Source organism: Staurois parvus, unplaced genomic scaffold (genome assembly GCF_062004578.1).
Source record: "Staurois parvus isolate SC_StPar_1 unplaced genomic scaffold, SC_StPar_1.0 ptg001045l, whole genome shotgun sequence".
In the NCBI taxonomy this organism is placed as follows: Eukaryota; Metazoa; Chordata; class Amphibia; order Anura; family Ranidae; genus Staurois; species Staurois parvus.
The window spans coordinates 6199448-6223993 of record NW_028318841.1 but is presented as its reverse complement, the minus strand read 5'-3'; the positions used below and the strand labels follow the sequence as shown (position 1 = coordinate 6223993).

General features: G+C 41.2%; 1 protein-coding gene across 5 annotated transcripts in view; it reads left to right on the top strand.

Moving 5' to 3' along the window:
• PLS3 (plastin 3) overlaps positions 1-23959 on the top strand; it is a 152284-nt gene extending 128325 nt beyond the window's left edge. For all 5 annotated transcript variants that reach the window (XM_089657974.1, XM_089657976.1, XM_089657972.1 and 2 more), the window contains 8 exons: positions 1620-1715; positions 10622-10817; positions 13918-13996; positions 14942-15056; positions 15157-15290; positions 18717-18840; positions 20574-20698; positions 21699-23959. In XM_089657974.1, the coding sequence (XP_089514100.1) occupies positions 1620-1715; positions 10622-10817; positions 13918-13996; positions 14942-15056; positions 15157-15290; positions 18717-18840; positions 20574-20698; positions 21699-21831 (1002 nt within the window). In that variant the 3' untranslated portion in view covers positions 21832-23959. The remainder of the gene's footprint in view (positions 1-1619; positions 1716-10621; positions 10818-13917; positions 13997-14941; positions 15057-15156; positions 15291-18716; positions 18841-20573; positions 20699-21698) is intronic.
• The last annotated feature ends 587 nt before the right edge of the window (positions 23960-24546 follow it).

The window sequence follows — 24546 nt, the reverse complement described above, 5'->3', positions numbered from 1 at the left end:
CACACTGCACTTTTCTTGCTGTGTTTTGAATTGATGTTTATTTATGTTTAATTAATGTGGGAATCCAGTCATAACCCTTACCTTAGTTTTTCTATGGAGTGGAGAAGAGTTAGAACCTGTAATGGGTTATATTGCCCCTCTTCATTCGGGAGCTCTTACCTCACCTTCTGTTAAAGGCACAAGAAGTGAGAAGAAATACCACTTTTGACGGGTGACCCTATTGACAAACAGATCCTGCTTTGACAAACAAACAGCAATAAAATTCTGAAAGAGGTTTTAACCCATCCCTACTCTACTTAGAACATAAAGTATCTGGAGTTCCACTGTAAAGAAAACTTGTCATGGAAGACGCAGATGATTCAATTGCTGAATTTTCTCGATTTGGAAATTTTAGTTTGCTGGCTTTAAATATGATCTAGCATTCTGTATTTGTATTTGTTTAACATCCTAGGAGACCAACAGCTGCCTGTCCTGTTCCAGTATGTCCCTTTGTTTCTAGGTAACTTGGTCAGACAGGTTTCCTCCCTCAAAATTCCCCTGCAACTCTGTGATCAATCAGACGTGATGTGTATGTGTACATTCAGCCCTGATACACATAGGAAGCAGCAGCTCTTAGTGACCTGTCACTGTTATGAATGAATGAGCAGCGCGACTGTGTAAAGTAACTGCACCCAAAGCGCTGATTGATATTTTACTATTATGAACAAACAAGCAGTGCTGATTGTTCATCCAGAAGTGAAAGATCGCTCATCCTAGAGGGGCTCTGTGCTGCATGTACCTCCTTCCACAGGAACACCCATAAATTGGGCTTCAAAAGGGGGTGGAGCTACAGCCACTATATAGTGGTATTTGTAGGAGATAACGTGGGCCACCAGTTAGAACAGAATCAAGTGCTATATGCACTTGGTCCCCTGGGGAGTTACATTGTTTTCTTTATCACTGAGCCCTTGGCTTCAATACATCAAGTGTGCGGTTGATGACTTTTGACTTTCCTGATATGTGTACTTCCATTTACAGTGTCTGCACAACAAGCCAGTCAACTATCATTTTCAGGTGGAGGATTCAGCTCCTATATTTCTCTCCTGATAGGTTTACTTTATCAATTATATAAATATTGGCTTTAATTTAGTTGTCATACCAGCTTCATCACAATTACTGCTTTGCATGGACTCACAATTTTCCAGTAGTGTGTTCTGTATGCTGCAAAATGTGCACTTTGACTGGCACTGTTACAGCTTGAGTAACCATTTGTACCAAATGCATACTGACCACCAGTTCCAGATTTCATGGGGCTATCATGTTCTGTGGCTGAGTTGGTGGCGATCATGTGACATTAAGTGCAGCTCAGCTGTAACTTGATTTATTGGGACAGGTTAGTGTGGCTTTAGGGAACAGCCAAAATTGTGTAAAGATTTTACACTGGAATGATGGAAGTATGCAAATGGAATTCATCTATGAGAACTAAGTTTTTTTTAATTCCCTTTCTTAGTAACCCAAACACATATGTACCACTGCATTGTCTATGTTTACACTATATACACTTATTAAATTGCTTGTCATCCTTTTAATGCTTTTCTCTCTTTTTTTTTTTTTTTTTTTTTGTTTTGTTTATTCTTCAGGATTCCAAAGCCTATTACCATCTGCTCAACCAGATTGCACCCAAAGGACAAAAGGAAGGTGAAGAAAGGATTGATATCAACATGTCTGGGTTCAATGTAAGTATTTGCACACCCAAGGTCACTACCCATTTTCAGGGTCTGCATTGGGGTCCCCAGTTTGTATCATGGTCATAACACTATCTACATGGAATTTGAAAATTCTCCCTGTGCTTTTGTGGGGTTTGTTCAGGTAATCTGGTCGGCTCTCACACTCCAAACACATGCTGGTAGGCTAACTTGCTCCTGCCTAAATTGGCCTTAATATGTGTATGCACACAATTGAGATGGAGACCTGAGGTTAAAATCTCTTTGAGGGCAGGCATTGATATGAATGCACAGTATTCAAAAAGCTGCATAAATAGTGCCTGAATAGTAACCTGTTGCTGAGCACATAATGCAAATGTGTGGCTTCAGGGAGGGTGGCCTTAACTCCCCAATGCTGCACACACATGTGTTCATGGTGGTTGAGGTTTCTGTCCTGAGAGAATGCTCACTTTGCACTCCCAACACAGAGACCGAGCTGTCACTGGTATCTCCTGGTCACTGTATGTGATCAAGAGCCAGCAGTACAGACATTTGCTTATGCGACCTCTATGACAGCCGGTCACAGTGAGCATGTTTGGGCATTCCGCCCTGCCTCCTGGCCTTAAAACTCCGCTAAAGTGCAACCAAGAAGGAGTTGAGGAGGCGTTGACACATCCATTTTCACATTTCAGACTTTGATGCTTCACCCATTTCTCCTCCGTGCATTCTTGGACATTAGATGGTGGATTACACAACCTTTCTGTCCCTGTAGTCAGTGGATTATCTGCAGAAATGTATAAAGAATTAATGTACAGTAGGTCAGTTACTAGTGTAGGTGGAGCTCAGCAAGTACGTTAATCTGTAGAGAGAGAAACCGCAAAACATTTGTGGGGAATCATGCTTTTTCCCACTCCAGGTATAGAAAAGAACCTGTTTTGAGTGGAGTTATTTTTAACTTTCTATGGTTTTTGACCCAGAAAAGATTATAGGTTTGGAGTTTTATTCAAGTATCCATGCATTATGCAGATAATCTGCATATCTGACGTGTTTTTTAGGTCCCTGCTTGATTATCTCTGTGCTTGCGTTACCTACCTGATTGGTTATGCATTCAAGATGGATAATTCAGCAGGAGTTTGTCAGGATATAACAGTTCAGGCCTTTGGCTGCCAAGAAGGAATCTTGACTGGACCAATCTGTAATACAGATATGACAGATGGTTGAGCTTATTATAGACATCATGCCAATAAAACTCCTGTTTGGTCACCTGCAGTTAACTCGGTATGTAGGGCTTTAGAATCTGCATTATGATAGTTCTTCCTGGGGTTCACAGTCCTGTCATATCACTGTTTGCCTCACTGACAGCTTTATGTTTACAGACACAATTGTTTTTTGTCTTGGTGGCTGTCAGATGTCATATACCAGGGCCATATCTCATTACTTACTGCCTCCTTTAAACAAATAGAGAACCTCACACACCTATATTTAAATGCAAAATCTGGTTTATTAACCACTTCAATACCAGGCACTTTTACCCCTTCCTGCTCAGGCCAGATTTCAGCATTGTCGCACTTTGACAATTGCGCAGTCATGCAACACTGTACCCATATATTTTTAGCACTTTTTTCACACAAATAGAGCTTTCTTTTGGTGGTATTTAATCACCACTGAGTTTTTTTTATTCTTTTGCTAAATAAATAAAGACCAAAACTTTTGAAAAAAAATGTTTTCTTTCTGTTATAAAATTTTGCAAATTAATAACCTTTCTTCATAAATGTAGGTCAAAATGCTACATTTCTTTGGTGAAAATAATCCAAATTAGTGTTTATTTAGTCTGTAGCAAGGTTATAGAGTCCACAAACTATGGTATATATATCTCACAGTTCATCAATCCTGATGTACTGACAGCTAATCTAATTTCTTGAGGTTCGAAACTCCAGGATAGCACAAATAACCCCAAATGACCCATTTTTGAACAATAGACAGTCCAAGGTATTTAGTAAGAGACATGGGGAGTTTTTTGAAGTTGTAATTTTTTTTTGTCAATTGTTTTGGAAAATGAAGAAATTAAAGAAAAAAAATTTTTTTTTTTTTTACATATTTTCACCAGTCCAGTACAGTTTTATCCTATAACTGATATGGCAGTGATCAGTGACACTGACTTGTGACAGAATGGATGCGGTGCCTTCTAGAGGACATCCATTCAGGTGGAGCGTCCCGTCCGGCTGTCAATCTGCTATAGGCCGAGCGGGAAGGTGTTAAGTAGTGACGAAATCGGTGGTGATGTGGAAAATGTCATTTTCCTTTTTGTTGTCATAGTGTTCATAGTATTAGTGTTATTCTCATTAAAGTAAATTTTCATTTTATTTTCAAATAATTTTTATTAGAAATTTTAGGTTTCTGAACAAACATGTTATGTCATTATATAGAAACATTCAAGTACAAGGGTCACATAAACGGAACAACAACAAATAAAATGAAAAATGAGGTAAAAAAAACTCCCACCATCCGGCTGGGAGTTCGATTATCGTAATCATACTTACAAGAGAGGTATTCTCATTGGATTGTGAACCCTATTGATGAATGCAAAAACATAAAGAAAAACTAAACAGGGGATGAAAAGGGGTATAGGAAAGTGTGGGAAGGGGAGATGAGGGCACCAATGCACTACAAATGTAGCATCTTATAAGGTTTAGGATTCGTAATCAAACAACTGAGCAGTTGGGATGTTTTAGCCATTGAGACCAGTGTAATGTGAATTTATGGTAGGAGGAATTTCGGAAGGCCGTTCTTCGCTCCATCTCACATTGCAAGTTGAGATCGGCGAGTAGGCGGGCTAGTAAGGGGGGTGACGTAGATCGCCATAGTTTCGTAATGTTAGTCTTTGCTGCTGCCAGAATGTGTATGATAATGGTGCGTGAGCAAACGGGAAATTGATCTATCGTTAGGTGTAGAAGGGCTAGCCCTGGATTAGGAGGTGTTGGGGAATCTGTGATTGAAGAGATTAATTGGAACACTTTATTCCAATAGGATTTGAGGGATTTGCAGGACCATAGTAAGTGGAAGAGCGAACCCGTGTCACGACAGCGTCTCCAGCAAGTTTGTGATTGCTGTGGATAATAGATGGATAATTTGGCAGGGGTTAAATAGCATTGGTGGAGAATTTTTAAATAAGATTCCCAGTGGGAACTACATTTCGAGGCTTTGTATGTGATGGTGAACGTCACTTGCCATGGTTGAGGGGTTGTTGGGAGAAGGAGATTCGTCTCCCAATTAGTGAGGGATGATGTACAAGTTATAAATTGTGCTTCAGTAAGTAATGTATAAAAGGTAGAGATTCCTTTCTTTGGATAAAAAGACTTGTGGTAGAAGTGGTGTGCAGTAGCTGGGAAGTCTATTTCAAGTGGAATATGCGTGTTATGGAGCAAATGGGAAATTCGCATAAAAGTGAATCGTTCCGTATCGGGAAGACAAAATTTTTTTTGAAGGGTCTGGAACGACTCGTGTATTTGTTTGTTGTGAATATCTTGGATATAGCGTATACCCAACGCTTTCCAAGATGTTAGATTCAAGTGGGGGGATAAGAAGTGCAGAGAGGATATGGGAGTCGGGTTTCGTAAATTAGTCTTATGTGAATGAGTGTAAGTCAGGAAGTTATGCCAAGCTATCAGAGAGGCTTGGATGCATGGGTGAGTGTGTGAAGGTCTAATCTGTGTCATACGAGGCGTAAATAATAAGTCTGTTAAAGCACTTGGCGGATACATGGAGGTTTCCATAGTAGTCCATGTTTTGTCTTGGGTCGGGTGCCACCAGTAGTATAGCTGGTCCAATAGGGTAGCTTGATAATAGGATTTCAAATGTGGGAGGCCGGCTCCGCCTCTGGAGGGCGGGCGTATCAGAAGGTTTGTAGAGCATCTAGGCCGTTTAGAATTCCATAAGAATTTATTTCGAATTTTTTGAATTGTAGAGAAGAACGAGGAGGGTATAGGAACAGGCAATGTACGAAATATATACAAAATTTTAGGCAATATACACATTTTAATAGTAGCTACTCTGCCCAGCATTGATAACGAGGTGGTACGCAGGTTCCTAAGCTCCTGTGGGATTGTGTCAAGAAGTGGTTGAAAATTAGCTGCATATAGTTGATTGGTTTTGGGAGTAAGTTTAATCCCTAGGTATGGGATATTGTGTTTTTCCCATTTGAAAGGGAATTGTTTTGTAAGGAGGTTTTGGGTCAGAGCAGGGGTATGAAGGTTTAAAATTTAAGATTTGGGTTCGTTGAGCTTATAATATGATACATCTGCATAGTTTTGTATGTGCGTACGTATTGAAGTGAGTGATTTGTAGGGATTTGTAATCATTAGAATAATGTCGTCTGCAAAAAGGCTGATTTTGTGTTCGTGCTGGAGAAATTTAATTCCTGAGAAATTGGGGTCATTTCGAAGGTTGGATGCCAATGGTTCAATGAGTAAAGCGAAGATTATGGGGGAAAGAGGGCAGCCTTGTCTAGTGCCGTTAGATATTTGAAACGGCTGCGAAAGCGTGCCATTAGTGAGGACTCTAGCTGAGGGTTTGGAGTAGAGGGATAAAATCGCTGACAGCATCCAGTCCGTAATTCCCAGTTTTTGTAGAGTAAGTGTCATGAATTGCCAGTGAATGCGATCAAATGCTTTTTCTGCGTCAAGAGATAGGAGAAGTGAAGGTTGTTTGTCCGATTCAAGGTGGTGTATCAATGATATAAGTCGTCGAGTTGCGTCAGGGGCCTGCCTACCCGGTACGAATCCAACTTGATCAGAGTTGATCAACGTGGGAAGGTATGGGAGGAGTCGTTGAGCTATTATCTTGGCATATATTTTTAAGTCCGTGTTTAGTAGTGAAATTGGTCTATAATTCTGGACTAGTTGGGGGTCCTTACCCGGTTTTGGGATGGTAGAGATTATTGATTGCAGCATGTCAGGGGGGAATTCTCCTTTAGAGGCGACGTAGTTATAGAGATCAGATAGGTGTGACTTGAGATGGGGCGTGAACGTTTTATAAAATTTGTTGGTAAAGCCGTCATTTCCCGGTGATTTATTCATGGGGAGTTTGTTTATGGTTTTCTCGATCTCTGAAGGTGAGATCGGGACAGAGAGGGAGGCTAGTTGGGAAGGTGTAAGATGAGGAAGCTCAGTATGATGTAGGAAATGCTCGATCGACGGGTTTGTTGGTTGAGTTGTGTTTGGGTCGTCTTTTATGTTGTACAGGGATTGATAGTAACACGCAAACGCATTAGCTATATCTTGTGGGTTAGTCAATGGAACATTAGAGGTTGGGTGTTGAATCGTGACGATTTTGTTTTTAAGGCGTTTTTGTTTAATGGTTTTGGCAAGAAGAGAATTAGTTTTATTGCCCAGCGCATAGAATTGGGATTTTGTTTTTTGGAGGTTTATATCATAGGCGTGTAACAGAGTAGTGCGTAGTTTGTCCCTATCTCGGCTTATCGCCGCAGTTGTGGTGGCGTTTGGATTTTGTTTATTAATATCTTCGTTTGTGCGTATAGAGGCAAGAAGTTGTTCAATTTGCTGAGATCGTTGTTTTTTAATACGAGAATTTAATTGGATGAGGATACCTCTCATATAAGCCTTATAGGTCAACCAAAGTGTGGTAACAGAGATCTCCGGGGTGGAGTTAGTTTCAAAAAAGAGGTCATGTGCATCTAAGATAAATTTCCGGTTTTCCAGGATATTCAAAAGTGTAGAGTTAAGTCTCCAAATAGGTGGAATCGTCGACCTTCGGTTGTCATCCAAGGATATGGTAATCGGTGCGTGGTCAGACCAGGTGATAGTACCGATGCTGGAGGATGTCACGTGTTGCAGAGTCCATTTGTCGGTGATAAACATGTCAATTCTAGAATATGAAAGATGAGGGGGTGAAAAGTAGGTGTAGTCTCTTTCCGTACCATGCTGGCATCTCCAGATGTCGTATAGGTCATGGTCGTGCAGGAAGGGGTTGAGGTTAAGGTTGCAGGATTTCTTATTAGAGGAAGAGTCTAGTAGTGAGTCACTGAGAACATTAAAGTCTCCGCCAATAATAAGTCTACCTTGTTGATTTTGGGAGATGAGAGTATAGAGTTTCCGATAAAATTTAAATTGCTTACTGTTAGGGCCATATACGTTCACCAGGGTGTGAGAAATCTCATTAATTTGGCACGTCAAGATAATATAGCGGTCTTGCGGGTCGATTAGCGTGGAGGTAAGTTTGAAAGACAGGGCGTTGTTAACAGCGATAACTCCATTCTTCTTTTTGGTGTTTGTTGCCATGAATAATTGAGAGAAGCGAGGTAGATAGAGTTTTGGAGCTTTTTCTGTGGCGAAGCGCGATTCCTGTATGAAGAGTAGGTCTGTTTGAGATTTTCGGATTTCTCTTGATAGCATCGATCTCTTGAAAGGGGAGTTGAGGCCCCGCACATTAAGAGATGTGATGGTAATCATTCGTAAATGAGTTCTTGGAGTACAAATATACTTGGGGTGTTTTTTATTCTAGTGTTAGTTACGGTCACGAGGGTGAAGTTTTGTGTCAGAAATATATAATTAGTGGTGCCATTGGAAGGAATGGGTGGAGAGGGAAAAATAACAATAAAAAAACACTTGCACATAAAGCAAGTAAACGGTGTAGCCAGGATTGCTACATCAAAAATGGGGGAGTCAAACAGGATATGACCCTCGGATGGGTCATACCTAACCAAAACATTGACTTTCAGAGCCTTAGGGTTTAGGCCGATCGCCAGAATTAGGAGTGTTCAGATATCGCCTCCAGGGAAAATATAAAGAGAGGGATGTAGACGCGGCTGTTGCCGCTAAGCCCTTCAGGTTGCTTCCATGTTTTGTACGGAACCAGGGTTGTTCTTGTGTGGATCAGCAGGTAAAATACTCCAGGCCTTAAGGAAGTCCAAACCGGCTTCTAGGTTTTTAATAGTAAAGATTCTGCCTTGATGACGTACAATTAATTTAGTGGGGAACCCCCATTGATAGGCCATACTGTGATTCCTAAGCGCTTTCGTGATTGGTATCATTTTTTTCCTGTTGGAAAGCGTGGCCTTAGATAAATCAGCATAAAGACGCAGATTCGCATGTGAGGATGGGAGTGGAGGTGGATTTCTAGCCGCCATCATAATTCTCTCCTTAATATGGTAGAAGTGTATTCGGACGAGCACGTCTCTAGGGATGGTTGCTGACAAGAATGAAGGCTTAGGTAGTCGATGTGCTCGATCGATTATGGCCTCTACGTCAGAGAGTGTTGGGATTAACAGCTTGAGGAAGTGATGGAGATATGGTGGTAATGCTTCGTTAGATACCGTTTCTGGGATCCCTGTTAATTTAATATTATTGCGGCGTGATCGATCCTCTATATCGGCCAATTTTAGGTTGATTTGTTCGATATCTGACGTGTGGTCAGAATGAGCATCAATCAAATCATTGTGCGCTTCCACTATATCCGCTATGTTGGTTTCAATATGGCGGATCCTGCGTTCCTGCCTTTGCACCAGATTAGTTATTTGGGTCATTGGTGCAGAAATATCGTTATGTAGAGTTTGGCGCAGTAGTGTTAGCATGTTCTTCATGCAAATTTCAGTTAGAGGTTGGTCAGATGCTGGAAATGCGTCTGTCAGGCAGGGTGGGATATGGTGGCTGAGGCGGAAGGTTTAGGGCCTGGCAGGTGTCGGCAGGGTCACTGTCAAGTCGTGGCCTTGATTTAACTGGGCTGCAGGACGTGGGTGACAGTGGGGGTGACAACTCACCCGGGTCCCCTGGATAGAGCTGTTGCTGCAGTCTGGGATCCACAGGCTGGGATCTGTAGTCCTCCTCCTGGTTGCTGCTGTGTCCCTGCATGTCCGCATGGCGGCCGCCATCTTGGAATCCCGGCTGGACGGCCGGGAAGAAGTGGGTTAATTTCCCTGGTTGCCCCGGGCTTTTTTTCCTGCGGGGCATGTCCAGTGGCCTGCGGGCACCTTCCGGGAAGTGCCGTGAGTATTTTAATTTCCCTGGGGTCGTAGTGTGCCGCTTCAGCGCTGGCGGGTGGATGGAGCTGAGCTTATAGCGCGTCCATCCCCGAGCCGGCCGCGCATGCGCCCCCAATTTTCATTTTAAAGATACTCTGTCACAAATGTAAAAACATGCAGATAAAAACACAGAAAAATCAAGTACTGCATTTTAAATGCCTACTTGTGGCATTTTTCGTTTCTAGTAACAATTTATTGGCTTGCCAATGTAGTTTAAACTTGCTATAAATTTTGATTGCTCCATGGGGGTCCGCTCTCTAGTACAACCCCCCTTCCTCTCCTTTTCCAGGGACATTAGATTACTGTCTGTGATGGCCCAGCTTCTTCGCCCCTCTATTCAACTCCCTATGTAACCTTTTATCTAGCTGCTTGGGGAATAGTAAAGGGAAATACTATAGAGTATCACTTTGAATTTGCTGGGACTGCTGACATCACATCCACAAATCCTGAGAAGGCTGTTGCCAAAGGAGGGTTTTACAGGTACATAACATGCCTAAAATATTGAATGCACATACAGTATAATCTCATGGGAAGATATTGTTAAAATGAATGGTCTAATGGCAGGGTGTCCCTTACCCCAGAATAACTCTAAGCACCATTACAGTAATACAAACTCCTGCAATCCGGAGCTCTCATACCATCACTGTTTTACTTAATGAATTAAATTAATCTGAACATCATTAGTAGTGATTATAATTGTTCACAATAATTGAACTGGGCTGCAGTATAGATGCATATGACGTTGGGTGATCTAGGGGAAATCTGAATTTAGCATATTTTACAGAAAATAGAGGTGTTGACAGTGCTGGGGTCCTCATTTTAATAAAAAAAAATGTCTGGATTATTAATCACTGAATATATATTTGTAATTGTGTGGTTGTTGTCTATTATTTTGTCCAAATAGGAAAAGGATGATTTGAAGAGAGCAGAGTATATGCTCCAACAGGCAGACCGACTTGGTTGCAGACAGTTTGTTACTCCTGCTGATGTTGTGAGTGGAAATCCAAAATTAAACTTGGCTTTTGTGGCCAATCTGTTCAATAAATACCCAGGACTTACTAAACCTGAGAACCAAGATATTGACTGGACACTCCTTGAAGGTGAGTCATTCTGCATCCCTTATCCTAGCTAATACTGGTGAAAATGTCGCTAGAAATCTATATTGTGACAACTTTTGGGATTATTTTACTCTGTTGTAGTGCATAACAGTGAGTCCAGTCCACCTCAGCAACTCCGTTTTGAGGGATTTTTCTGCCCACTTTTATTTAAAACTGCAATGAAAAGTTCAACTAAAGCTATAACTTGCCCATGCAGGTTTCCATTATCCCTTTAACTTGCACAACGAAAATACTTCAGCCCCTAGGCTCGCCCTGTTTGGCAATCCTGCTGCTCAGACCTCATGGCTTGGTCCTCGTGACTATCAAACACACATCTTAGCGCTCGTGCACTACCGCTGTACCTCTGTCAGCGTCTTGTCACTTTCCAGCAGCTCCCTTCTGCTCTGTGTCTCTCTTAGGCTTCTGGTCCTGGACAGTTTGGTGCAGACATGCACCTTTCTGTTCCCTTGCATATGCACACTGACTCCTGGGAGGGAGGAGCCCTCAACTCAATTTTCACACCACTATAACCCAGCACACACCCTGACCTAGACTGCCATTTTTTTACACAGTGGCATGGCCTTGCCCTGCCGCAATATGTATCATGTTTTTTTACACACACACACACCCACACCCACACCCACAAAAATTAGAATATTGTGCAAAAGTTCATTTATTTCAGTAATGCAACTTAAAAGGTGAAACTAATATATGAGATAGACTCATTACATGCAAAGCAAGATAGTTCAAGCCGTGATTTGTCATAAATGTGATGATTATGGCTTACAGCTCATGAGAACCCCAAATCCACAATCTCAGAAAATTAGAATATTACATGCAATCAAGGATTGTACATAGAACAATATCGGACCTCTGAAAAATACAAGCATGTACTTGGTTTGGGCCCCTTTTGCAGCAATTACTGCCTCAATGCAGCGTGGCATGGAAGCTATCAGCCTGTGGCACTGCTGAGGTGTTTTGGAAGACCAGGATGCTTCAATAGCGGCCTTCAGCTCTTCTGCATTGTTCAGTCTCATGTCTCTCATCATTCTCTTGGCAATGCCCCATAGATTCTCTATGGGGTTCAGGTCAGGCGAGTTTGCTGCCCAATCAAGCACTGTAATCCAACGGTCATTGAACCAGGTTTTGGTGCTTTTGGCAGTGTAGGCAGGTGCCAAGTCCTGCTGGAAAATGAGGTTAGCATCCCCATAAAGCTCGTCTGCGGAAGGAAGCAGGAAGTGCTCCAATATATAGCAAAAGCAAAAGAATGTTGCATCACTTCTGCTTTCAATGTAAAATGTAGTCACTTTCACACCTGCAAATCATGTTCAGTTTTTTTGTCTGACCTCTGTATGTGGCCATGAACACACACAGAGTCTACAGGTGTATTAGAAGGAGTGTTTACAGACTGAAACAAAATCACCAGCATGTTGAAGAGGGGAACTTTTGGGCAGAAAAAAATCTTGATGCGTCTAAATGTATTTAAACGTGTTGCACCTGAATACATCTAAATGTTCCTAAACACCTTTGTAAAACACAGCTTTAGGTGCATTTTTTAGGCTTCTTGTGTAAGGCCCTAGTTGCGTCCTCTGTGCTTCAAGGCCCTGTATTTTGAAAATTCCCCGGGGCAGAGCTGTGAAGGAAAGCTGCTGCTGACTACCTCTGGGAATGCTACCCATGACCTGGTCTTATTCATTGCACATAACTAAGTGCATAGAATGAAAGAAGCAATTAGCTTTGTAACATGGATTTTCTTGTTTTATTATCTCTTTGCTGGTTGTATATCCTTCAAAGTAACCTGATCAGTGTGCACCATCTACTGGTTACAGTATATACTGCATGTTCATTTTATTACCCATATTTTGTTTGGGTTTAGACATTGTGTTTGTGGTTTTTTTTGTTTTTTTTTTATTATTTTTGTATTTGTGAAATATGTAATTAATTGCCTGAGAATGAAGACCCTCTTTCTGAATTGATCAAATTTAGTTAAAACTAGCAGGAATTCCAAATGATAAAAAGGGGCCTGCCTCAAAAGCTAATTGGACTCTTCAGAAATGCGCAATCAGTCTAACACATAGAACAAGCTTACAAGGGTGCTTGAATCCCAAGACTGGCTAAACAGAATGAGAAATCTTTTGGAAATACGTTTTTCACATATCTTTTTTGCGCTTTTAGATGCTTTTCAGAAGTTTAGCTTTTAATAGATCTAGCTTAGGCAGGCATACATTTTGTTAGGAGTGTATTTAATCGTTGTTTAACGATTATTTAATTGTTCTGTGCGAATGGAGCAAAATGTAACGTTTTCAAGCTATTTCCTACAGGTCAAATGTTAGTCAAAGTTGTTTGGGGAAAATATTGCATTATGAATATTAGATGCAGCTGACAATGGTAGGAAGTAAGTACTTTTTATATGAATGCGTAATGTTGGCCTGTAGAAGAAAGAGTCTGAAAACATTTAGCTTTGCCCTGTGTGCAAAGAAGGAGAGAACATTCAGTTTTGCTGTACGAATAGTTCTGTAAATTTTTAAGAATAAGCCCCAAAGCGTAACATCATATTCAAGTTGATTGGCATGGGCTAAAGGATAAAAATCTATTTACAATATTTTATCTTCATCATTCTGCAAGGAGCAAAAAAATTTTTTTCTATTTACAGTTGAAAAATTCTAAGGCTTGGTTTACACCTGTGTGGGTTTGCGGTTTGTGCTTGCACTGGCACAGCAACCCATCGTTTGAATGGGCTGCTGTGCCTGCGTTTCCAAAAGAAAAAAAGGTACAAGCACTTTTTTCAAAATGGGGCCACAGGGAAATGGCATGTTGCTTTGATGTTCCCGCTCCTGCAAACCCACTGAAGGCTGAGATGCATGAGGATGCCATTAAGAATGAATGGCAGCCATGCACATCTCTGCAGAGCAGCGAGATTTGGCTGCGGGTGCGAGAACCACTGAGATTCCTGCACCCGCAACCACCCGCACAGGTGTGAATCAGGCCTAATTGCTTGGAATACTACATAGGACTGTAGTTTGGCAACATTTTGTCTGTTTATTAATTTTTTTTTGTACAGTAAGCTTTAAATTCAGTTATTAATATATTTGCATATTTTTAGGGGAAACCCGAGAGGAAAGAACATTCCGTAACTGGATGAACTCACTTGGAATAAATCCTCATGTGAACCACTTGTACAAGTATGTATCAGTTTAAAATTAAAAACTGTAGACACTATTGTGGTAACATAATTTTAATGGATCAGCACCAGCTAGAATGGATTACTCCATTTTTAATAAAGAAAGCAGGGTTTGACGTGCTGTCAGGTTGTTGAAAATCCAGTAAAGAGACACTGTCAAATCTTGTCTTCGCCAAGTGTAAATGCATTTTTACTAAAATCAGCTTTTTAAAGTATGTTTATTATTTTGTGTTGGCTGCATTCAGAGCAGTCTTGGACACCCCTGCTGTATGTTTCTTTCGCCTAGTATTTGAGTGGAGACTCCAGCAGGTGGCGCTACAGCTGTTCGGCATTTTTCTGGTGTCTTCCAAGACCTCTGTAAAGATCTCCTAAGGGCTTGGTGATCGCAGAGCCTGTCATGACTACAGTGGGACTGGGGGGCACTGCTGGGCAAATATTTTAGCAGGGATGGAACGGATGGAGTATAGATGTTATAGATGGTGTTGTTTTTTAAGATGCTTGGATTAGGACTTGTTTTAAGGTAAAGGTAGCATTATCAGCCTTCTTCATCAATGTATAAAGAAAGAACTGCTTTTGTTACCCATAGCAGCCAGTTGCATTCTTCCCTTTATTATCCTAGTGCACTACACCAGTTTGGTAACACATTTCGATAAATAAAACCCAGTTGTGTGTTTTGTCAACTCTGAATTTCTGAGCTGTTCAATTATTTTCTTTTGTATCGGTTTTCTTTTTAATGAATCAGCAACATTGTGGCCTCTGAGAGCTTTGATGTGCTTTCACACTTTATACCTTTTACATATTCTGAAGAAAGGACAACATTCGCAATATGTTTGCGTGTGACTTTCCATTTAATGGTTGAATATGAAGACTAAGTGCCTCTACCTACCCCTGCAGTATGAAGACTTTAAAATGTGTTCTAACATATGGTTTATTTTTGATATTCCAGTGACCTACAAGATTCTCTAGTAATTTTACAATTATACGAAAGGATTAAGGTTCCTGTTGACTGGAGCAAAGTAAATAAGCCCCCATATCCTAAACTTGGAGCAAACATGAAAAAGGTAAGTAAATGCTAGAGGTCTGCTACAGTCTTGTAAATGTCAATTAGAAGCAAAAGTAGCCCTAAGACTTGGTTTTCATGTAATGTCTTTTCTCTCTTAGCTTGAGAACTGTAATTATGCAGTGGACCTGGGGAAAAATACTGCTAAATTCTCATTAGTGGGTATCGGAGGTCAGGACCTGAATGATGGAAACCCGACTCTCACACTTGCATTAGTCTGGCAACTCATGAGAAGGTAAGCGTAGCACTTTATGAGCAGTGATAACAGGTTAAGAAACACCAACGGTGGGGCACTGTTCCTCCACCCACTGACGCCAACGGTGGGGCACTGTTCCTCCCCCCACTGACGCCAACGATGGGGCACTGTTCCTCCCCCCACTGACGCCAACGATGGGGCACTGTTCCTCCCCCCACTGACGCCAACGATGGGGCACTGTTCCTCCCCCCACTGACGCCAACGATGGGGCACTGTTCCTCCCCCCACTGACGCCAACGATGGGGCACTGTTCCTCCCCCCACTGACGCCAACGATGGGGCACTGTTCCTCCCCCCACTGACGCCAACGATGGGGCACTGTTCCTCCCCCCACTGACGCCAACGATGGGGCACTGTTCCTCCCCCCACTGACGCCACCGATGGGGCACTGTTCCTCCCCCCACTGACGCCACCGATGGGGCACTGTTCCTCCCCCCACTGACGCCACCGATGGGGCACTGTTCCTCCCCCCACTGACGCCAGCGGGAGGAATAGCGGCCCATTGTTAGTGGGCAGAGCTCTAATAGGAAGAGGTGGAGCCTAAAGTGGAAGGGGTGGAATTTGCAGGTGACAGGGTGGGACAAATTTAGGTGGGGGGGGGGGTGAGCGATTTTAGTCTTGCCTACAAAACCAAAATACACCACTGCGCTAATGCAGTGAGTCCTGGGTTCCTCCTGGTGAATAACAATGCCCTGTTTCATATGGCGAGGGTATGCAGGCAGTTCCTGGAGGATGGAGGAATTGATACCATTGAAAGACCCCACGCTCGTCTGACCTAAATCCAATAGAGCACCTTTGGGCTATCATGTTTCGGTCCATCCGATGCCACCAGGTTGCACCACAGACTGTCCAGGAGCTCAGTGATGCCCTGGTCCAGATCTGGGAGGAAATACCCCAGGACACCTTCCATCTCATTAGGAACATGCCCCAACGTTGTCAGGCATGCATAAAAGCACATACTACTGAGTACCATTTTGAGTTGCTGCAATGACATTTCAGCAAAATGGACTAGCCTGCTGCATCACTTTTTCACTTTGATTTTTGGGGTGTCTTTGAATTCATCCCTCTGTAGGTTGATCATTTTCATTTCCATCAAACGATGGGGCATCCTTACATTCCTAACACATTACCCAGTCCATATCAGTATAGACCTTCAGCATGATATTTTTCCCAATTGAGATCTTATGTGGTTTCAATGTGTTCCTTTAACTTTTTTTAAGCAGTGTACATTTTTAATTTTTGGTAAACTACGACTTTTTTTTTTTTTTATTCCATAAAAGTTTATTGATGAAATACAGAACGATATAAAAGATATGCAAATGAAGCTTAGATAAGACATTTGGCATTGCATACAACGAAAAAGCAAGAAGTAGAGTACAAAAATATGTGCAACGTTGATATACTAGGCTGTGATAAGGATATGCTTGTAATACTCAGGCGTTATTGTAATGCGATTTGAAAGGTTGCAGCGTTGGACCTCCTATGTGTATAGTTCACAGTGCAGAGCAGTAGAGGGAGGGAGGATAGATGCGGTGCATATGCCGAAGGCAAGCCATAATCTTACGACAATAGAGGTATCTCAAAGCAAACTTAAATTGTCGTGAGGGCCGCTAATGAAAGTAAGGAGAATGTTATTAGCATGCCTAATGTTCCCTTGAAGAGTATCCAAAATATATCGGAGCATGTGAGAAGAGGGAAAGAAGAGAGAAAAAAAAAATGGGAGCGAGAGGGAAAAGAAGAGAGAAAAGTGAAAAAAAAAGAGGGGGGGGGGGGAGAGGAGGGGAAGGGAAGTGAACGCTGGGAAGGGGTAAAGTAAAAAAAAAAAGGGGGGGGGTTTAACGAGCGAGGTTTGCATCATCGTCAATACAGAGGGTCATAAGTGGATGAGGTTATGAATTAAACTATCACCAATGTCAAGCTGTTGGGAATAAAACACTGAGGGGGAGTACGTTGGCTTCCGTATGATCAAGTGTAATGGAGTATCACCAGCAGGAGGACTAAATTAAATCAGACAGATTGGTCCATGAGGGATTGGTATGTAGGGGTAGTTATGAAGTGAGTCCAGCAGGCCCAGATGACAACTTTTACTATTAAAATGTAATTATGCCTAGATTATGGATATTCAAATATTTTCATACTCTTAGCATATGTTTTATAAGCTTTGAAACAAGCCCTATCTGACCTCTGTAGCAGCTGCAAGGACGATGGGTTAAATTTTAGATTTCACAGCAGAGTACATCGTTTCATTTTAGCAGTTCTGCTTCTCCTGCTCCCTCTCCTCCCAGCAGTAACTTGGTAAACGTCTAATATTGAATGCAGCCTTTCTCAGCAAGGGTCTGTTAAACCCTGTGGTTCCTTCTGAGGTTGCTAGGAGTTCCTTCAGCATAGAGCAATGGGGAATTGACCTCTTATCTTCACTAATCACCAATGTAAGGGAGCACTGACCACTAATGTGGGGGACACCAACATTTTTACAGTCTGTGGTTTTCTGTTTTATTGATTTGATTTCAAGATTATTGCTATAAATATTGTACAGAGTAGGAGGGTATAAAATGTATCTGTTCAGGGTGAAAAACAAGCTTGGTATGCCATATTTATATTCTAATATAAAAATATTCTACAATGTAGTGTTCACGCGCACATGCTACAAAAGTTAGGTAGGTGTAGCTTTAGTTTTCAGCAGGGGTTCCCTGAGACCTGAAACATTTTATTTCAAGGATTCCTCTGTGGCTAAAAAAAAAAAAAAAAAAATTGAGAAATGCTGCTCTTATTCAAACACAGAGCAGTGAACAAGAAGGGAGAGAGAGAGTTCCTGGACCTACCTGGAACCGCTTTGCTGCCTATCTTGTGAACTTCAAGGAAACGTTTGCTCACCAGGAAGCCACCTTGGGTTTAAATATCTTTTTTTCATTTTACCAGTGCACTGAAACGCGTTTAATTAGCCAGGAATATCTTTAAACTACTTTTATATTTGTTTTACGGGCTCCTGCACATAGCCATATTTATGGTGTATGGGTGTACAAAGTAAATTACCACACCAGTTGAATGCACTATAACAAAAATTCATATGCAGCTATAAACATGTGAATGTTGCCACTCACATTTACACAAGCATGTGTAATGAGAGTGTTTTTTGAAGAGTAAAATTTTACATTTTGAAAAATGCACCCATCCAGGTGAGTGCGTAAACGCAGGTGTCAAACAAGTGCATAGCTACATACTGCATTTTCTGCAATACATGTCTATAGACACATACATACTGCAGCTGTGGCTCCCCAGCGCTACAACTACAGCCATAACTTACTCTGTACACACAAACGCCTAAAATACAGCCATGTGCAAGAGGACTGATTGCAAATTAACTTTAGCTGTTCCTTTTAGCAGTAATTCTGCCTTTGTTCCTTAGGTATACACTGAATGTGCTGGAGGATCTGGGTGATGGTGCCAAGGTAAATGATGACATTATTGTCAAGTGGGTAAACAGGAGTTTGGCTGAAGCTGGCAAGACGTCATCTATTCAAAATTTTAAGGTACTACTACATAAATAATATAAAACCCAGAAATGGAGATTTAATTTTGCTTTTAGGTTTTGTTGTGATGTGCCCTGAAAATGTTCTTTAAAGCTGAACTCTGTGTAAATGGATAAACACACAAGGAATATACATATGAGACCCTGTTTTAGCTTACAAAGGTTTTGAATATCTATCCATTCAATTCTAAGCTTAAATAGCCCAGGCACACAGAGCTAAACATTTCTTTGGTCACAAATGGGTAAACCGGCAGGGCTTGAACCCCCTTTATCAGACCAAAAATGTACTGATAAATTTATTAACAAAATTGTTTTACTCACCCGACAATTTGACTGTCAGTCAATCAATACAGATTGCAGTTGTGCATGGTGGGTTGACTTGTAAACTTGACATCATAGGGCAGGGATAAGCATGTAATGCTGGTCATATGAGGAACTAAAGTGTAATTGTCTTCATTGTCTGACTGCTATAAAGGCAGCAGGAATCTCTTCAAAAGCAGAACAAAACCATTCATTTAAAGTGAGACTAAATGCTTAGATTATTTTTTTTAAATAACGATCATGCCATACTTACCTCTAATGTGCAGTGCTTTTGCACAGAACAGCCCGGATCCTCCTCTTCTTGGGTACCTCGCCAGAACTCCTGCCCACTGTCCTGTCAAGAGCCCCCACAGAAAGCATCTTGCTATTGGGGGCACACGAGCAGAGATGTTCCCAAGCTGCTGCTCCGTGTGTCCATGCACATACGGAGCCACGGCTCAGCCCTGCCCCCTTTATTTTCTGATTGGCTCTCTGGCTGTCAATGGCTCCCACTGCTGCCTCAGTCATTGAGGAGAGGGGGTCCCAGGATATCCGAAACTCCAGTGCGCATAGCTGGATCAAGAGGGGGCTTAGGTGAGTAGTGGGGGGGGCGGTGGGAGGGGATGCTGTACAGAAAAGGTTTTTGTACCTCCATGCATATTATGCATAAAGGTAAAAAAACTTTGAGCCTTTACAACCACTTTAACTGTTTTCTAAAGCAGTTACATGCAAGACATACTGTGAATAATCATTGGCTTTAAAGTATATGTCCAGGCATAGCCCAAATTTACCCCCCAATCTTTACTCTATAGAGCAGATCCCAGCATTTATTTTTTTTACCTCGTTCCTATAGAAAGAAATGGTTTGTCTTATTCCCAGTGGACATTATCACTAGGATTGTACATTTGTTGTAGGAGTAGCTGCTGGAAGCTCTGTTTTTATTGTTGTAGTTGAGCCCCAGAACTACATCTCCCAGGTGACATTTCCTTACAGGGCAGCTTCCGGGGAGTTAAGGCAGTATTACTTTTTTCTTGGGGGGGGGGGGGGGGGGGGAATGGAGACGGGCAAACATTTTCTAGTTTAGCAGGCATTGCTGCTTATTTTGGTTGAGATTTCAGTGCATTAAAGGCTCAAATAAGAAGTTAGGAACACACCAGATTTATGGCAGGATAAAACGTGTACCAATGTGTATTCCAAAGATGTACTACATGTTTTTTTTTTTTTTTTTTGCACTTGCATACACTTTTTAAATGCAAATCTTGGCAGGGAGCTGAATGGACAATGTGGTAAGTGGTCCCAGGAGTGTGTAGTGAGCAGAACCTCAAAGCCCCATGGTGTTGTGGTCCACTGACCCTGCTGCTGCATGTATGCATTTCACAATCATCAAGATGTTAAATTGTTTGGTGATGGGCGTGCTTTAACATTTTTCCACAGGACAAAACGATCAGCACTAGTCTTCCTGTAGTGGATCTGATTGATGCTATACAGCCTGGCAGTATTAATTATGACCTTGTTAAGACCAGTTCACTCTCAGATGAAGACAAACATGAGAATGCCAAGTAAGTGTGTCTTCCTTTTGTTGACATAGTAATAAGCCTAATAGCCTTTGTTCCATGGCTTTTTGGCAGCCATTGTTTATTGAAAGCTGAATTCTAAGTTGTCTGTTAGAATGTTCTGCCAGTGGGGTAAGAGCAACTGGTTTAATTTTTGTAATGGCTTCATATTTGTTTCTAAAGAGTGTGGAACAATTTGGCATTGTTTTATAGATTAGTAGTGTTGATATGTTTTGCATTCAGCCTTTTCTGTTGAATCAAGCGACAGGCTTAAACCATTGTTTTGTATGAATTATTTTTTTATGGAGCCCTTACAATGGAATCCATAGCAATTAACGTGATACTTAATTAAAGTAATACTGAACTCTTACTTTGGAAAGGATCCACACTTGCATTATAGGATGATTCATCTTTTTGGTCTCCTGTGACCAATCCTCAAGCTGCTTGCACCCCTTTCAATTTTGTGTGTGACTCTTTAGCTAGCTGGCTGCTAAGAGGACACCTATGTGTACACACTGCCCACCAGTGCTGTGTGCGTCCATAGGCAGTACTTTCTTCTCCCATCAATCTGAATGACAGTATTGGAAGCCTATGGCTCTTCTGCCCTCAGTGCAGTCTTTAAGTCTTTATGGAGGACCCGGCAATAGTGAAAATGGATCTCGGGTATGTGTTTGAGGAGGGGGCACAGAGAGGTACTTGGGCATTTTTTACATTGATGAAAAGAATGCATTATAGATGAATTCCAGGCACAGTATATTTTTACATAGTTATATTAGTCCAGCTTGGACCAATGTCACTATGTACATGTTATACCTGGACAATGCCTCTGGAAGTAGACACCTCTATTGCAGTGATCTCCACTTCCTTCTAGTTCCTGTGCTGAGTGGCCTGTTGTACTGTGAACATAGGAGGTTGGCCACTTGGCCTGGGGCAAAGCACTTGTTGTTTTTTGGTTTTTGTTTGTTTTGTTTTTTAGTTCTAATATATATTTTCATTCTTGCTCTAGATATGCTGTATCCATGGCCAGAAAAATTGGAGCAAGAGTGTACGCCCTTCCTGAAGACCTTGTGGAAGTGAAGCCCAAGATGGTTATGACTGTGTTTGCTTGTTTGATGGGCCGAGGGATGAAGAAGGTGTAACTGTCCTTGTTTTCAGCTGTGAAGTGTGAGACTCACAGGGTGTATGGCTTGCAAGACCTGGCAGTCCGAGGCCTTTCCGTACTGCCAACATAAGAACTTTTTTGATGGTGGCAAGACTTTCAGGTTTGCTTTGCAACATTAGAAACCTCCCAATTCTCAGGAAGAAGCGCTGTATGCCACAAGTGCTCTCTTTCCCAGCTGAACCTTCAAGATCATACCAAAATGCATTCACGCTTGGACCACTTCTGACCTTTTTATTTGCTCTTTTATTTGATCTTCCGCTTAAATTCCAAGCAATATATTTGAGGGTCTGTCATGACAAAGGTGCAATAAATACCTTGTTGCCTTTTTCTCCTGCAAGGCTTCAACATGTCTGAAAGAAAAGTAGTCTTGCTTACTCAGTTAGATTTAATATTATTTCTCTTATTGCTGCATGGGAGAATCTTGATAAAAATTTGACTGGCTACTTTGGGCCATAAAATTTGTTTCTCCTTAAAGAAAAGTTGTTTTTTTTGTCCATGCAGGGCAAAACAACAAATTGCTCTAGCCCCTCCACAATACATAATGGCCTGTTTCTTTCTTTTCACTTCTCTGTTCAGCTGCTGGAAACAAAGAAAATGTTGGTACTTGTGGATATGGGGGAGCATGTGGCTCACTCCATGTAACAGTGCTGGGCCAATCACAAAGCATCAGCACCATCACACAGGGTGAGAACATAGCCCTTTGTAAACTATGATTTAAGTGAATTTTTGTTTACACAAGGTGGCTTTCCCCTGGCAGTTGAATACAATTGTGCAGTACAGCAATGTACAATGACCAAATATGATGTTAGTGTTCATTGGCCTGAATCATTAGTGTAGCAAACCAATGGTTGATTGGATGCTGTGAATTGTAATATGTTTAATTGTACAATAGTCTTAATCTTACAGTACAGTGAAGTACATTATGCACCCACAGTTTCTACAACTGCTTTATGAATCTTGTCACTTAAAGGAAACATAGAGGGTCCCAATGCTTATGTACCTCTGGAAATGATGCTTGCCTGGTTGTCTTAATTGTTCTCTGGCTCGTAGTTTGAGTCTATTACTGGGAACACGTAAACCACCTTTAATGTCAGGGGTCCTAACCTTCATGCTTGTTCTAGGTTAGCAAGATAACAAGCATAGGAGCCAGGGAGAAAACCGATAACTTAATCTTAAAGCTAACACCGTGTTTCCACACATTTACACAGATTAGGGTGTTACATTTCCTTTACCTGTGCATGTATTCTGGAAATTTGCTGTTAATTTGACAGTTGTTACAAAAAATAAATTATACTATTTTGTCTAATCAAAACAGACTGCACAATATACATCTTAGCAACTGTAATGGGCATAACAAGGCCTACTGGGCTGCTAAAACATCTGCATACTTTCTTGGTAGAGCTATTTTGTGGACAAGGCTAACAGTCTGTCTTATAGCAGCCAATTGTCTTTCATTGGTATGAGTCATGTAAAAAAAAAAGAGAGAATCCTGCGCAATAGATTAATTACTAGCACAGCCCATAGAGTGGCTGCTTTCATTGAGTGTGTGTGCGAGATACATAGTCATTTGTGAAACATTATGGAAATAACCAATATTTTAAAGGCCATTCTACTTCTAACCAAAACATAGGACATCTTTCCTTTTCTGCTTGGTTTTTCTGTTTGCTTATATCATTCCTGGTTTTTATTTTGTGAATGTGTTAGTTTGTTTAAAATGAATGCATTTTTGTGTGTATCTAGGTTCAAACCTCATACATTACCATAGTTTTTTTTTTCCTTTTTTGTATAAGGCCTGCATGAACATTTATTTTTTTTGTAACAATTTTTATTTAAAAATTCTATGTACTCTCAAACTGACCTGTTTTATCTGGAATTGCTGGTTTCATTCCTGCCGAGGACCATACACTGCATAGCAGTATGTATTTGCATCTGAGAAAAAAAAAAAGGGCCAAAGAATTAAGTTACTTTAACATCTATATTTACGTATATTTATATAGCTTTGGCAACCTGTTTGCTAGATTTTTACGATCATGCTGCTATTTTATGCTGTTGAAAAATGATATGATGGCAAAGCAGAACTCAAATAAAGAAACTGTTTCAGCATGTCCCCTGACTTGGTTATTGGTATCAAATTGAGACACAGATCTTTTTTTGACCATTTTTAAATGATTTATTTTGAGTCCAGTTATCACACATTTTGCTTTCACTTTGGAAATTTGATAAATTTGAGCTGATTTGAAAAGGTACACATTCCAGGTTCTTGTTGCCATGTTTACTTCAAAGTAAACCTGTAGCCAAGCTATGAACATTCAGGTACTTCTGTATCAATTGCCAAAAAATGTTTTTCTGCAGTCGCAGTTATGTAGATTCATCCTTTGTCAGAGTAAGAACATCCACAATTTTATGGCTGACAACAGAACAAGGGGAGATTAGTAAATTTTTACACATTGAAAAAGTAGGCTGACATACTGTACATCTTAATGTGGTAGGAAACTTTTTTTCCCCCATACTTTTACCTACAGGTAAGCTTCATTATAACCGCTAAACGTTCACCGTTTAGGAGATCTTCACTCCTTTTGAGAGCCGGTGCTCTGAAGGAATGGCATAGCCGTGCCATTTCTTTAGAGCACTGTGCTGTGGCCAGGGACTCCCGTGTGCATACACGGTCAAGATGTCATGGCAGCTCGGCCAG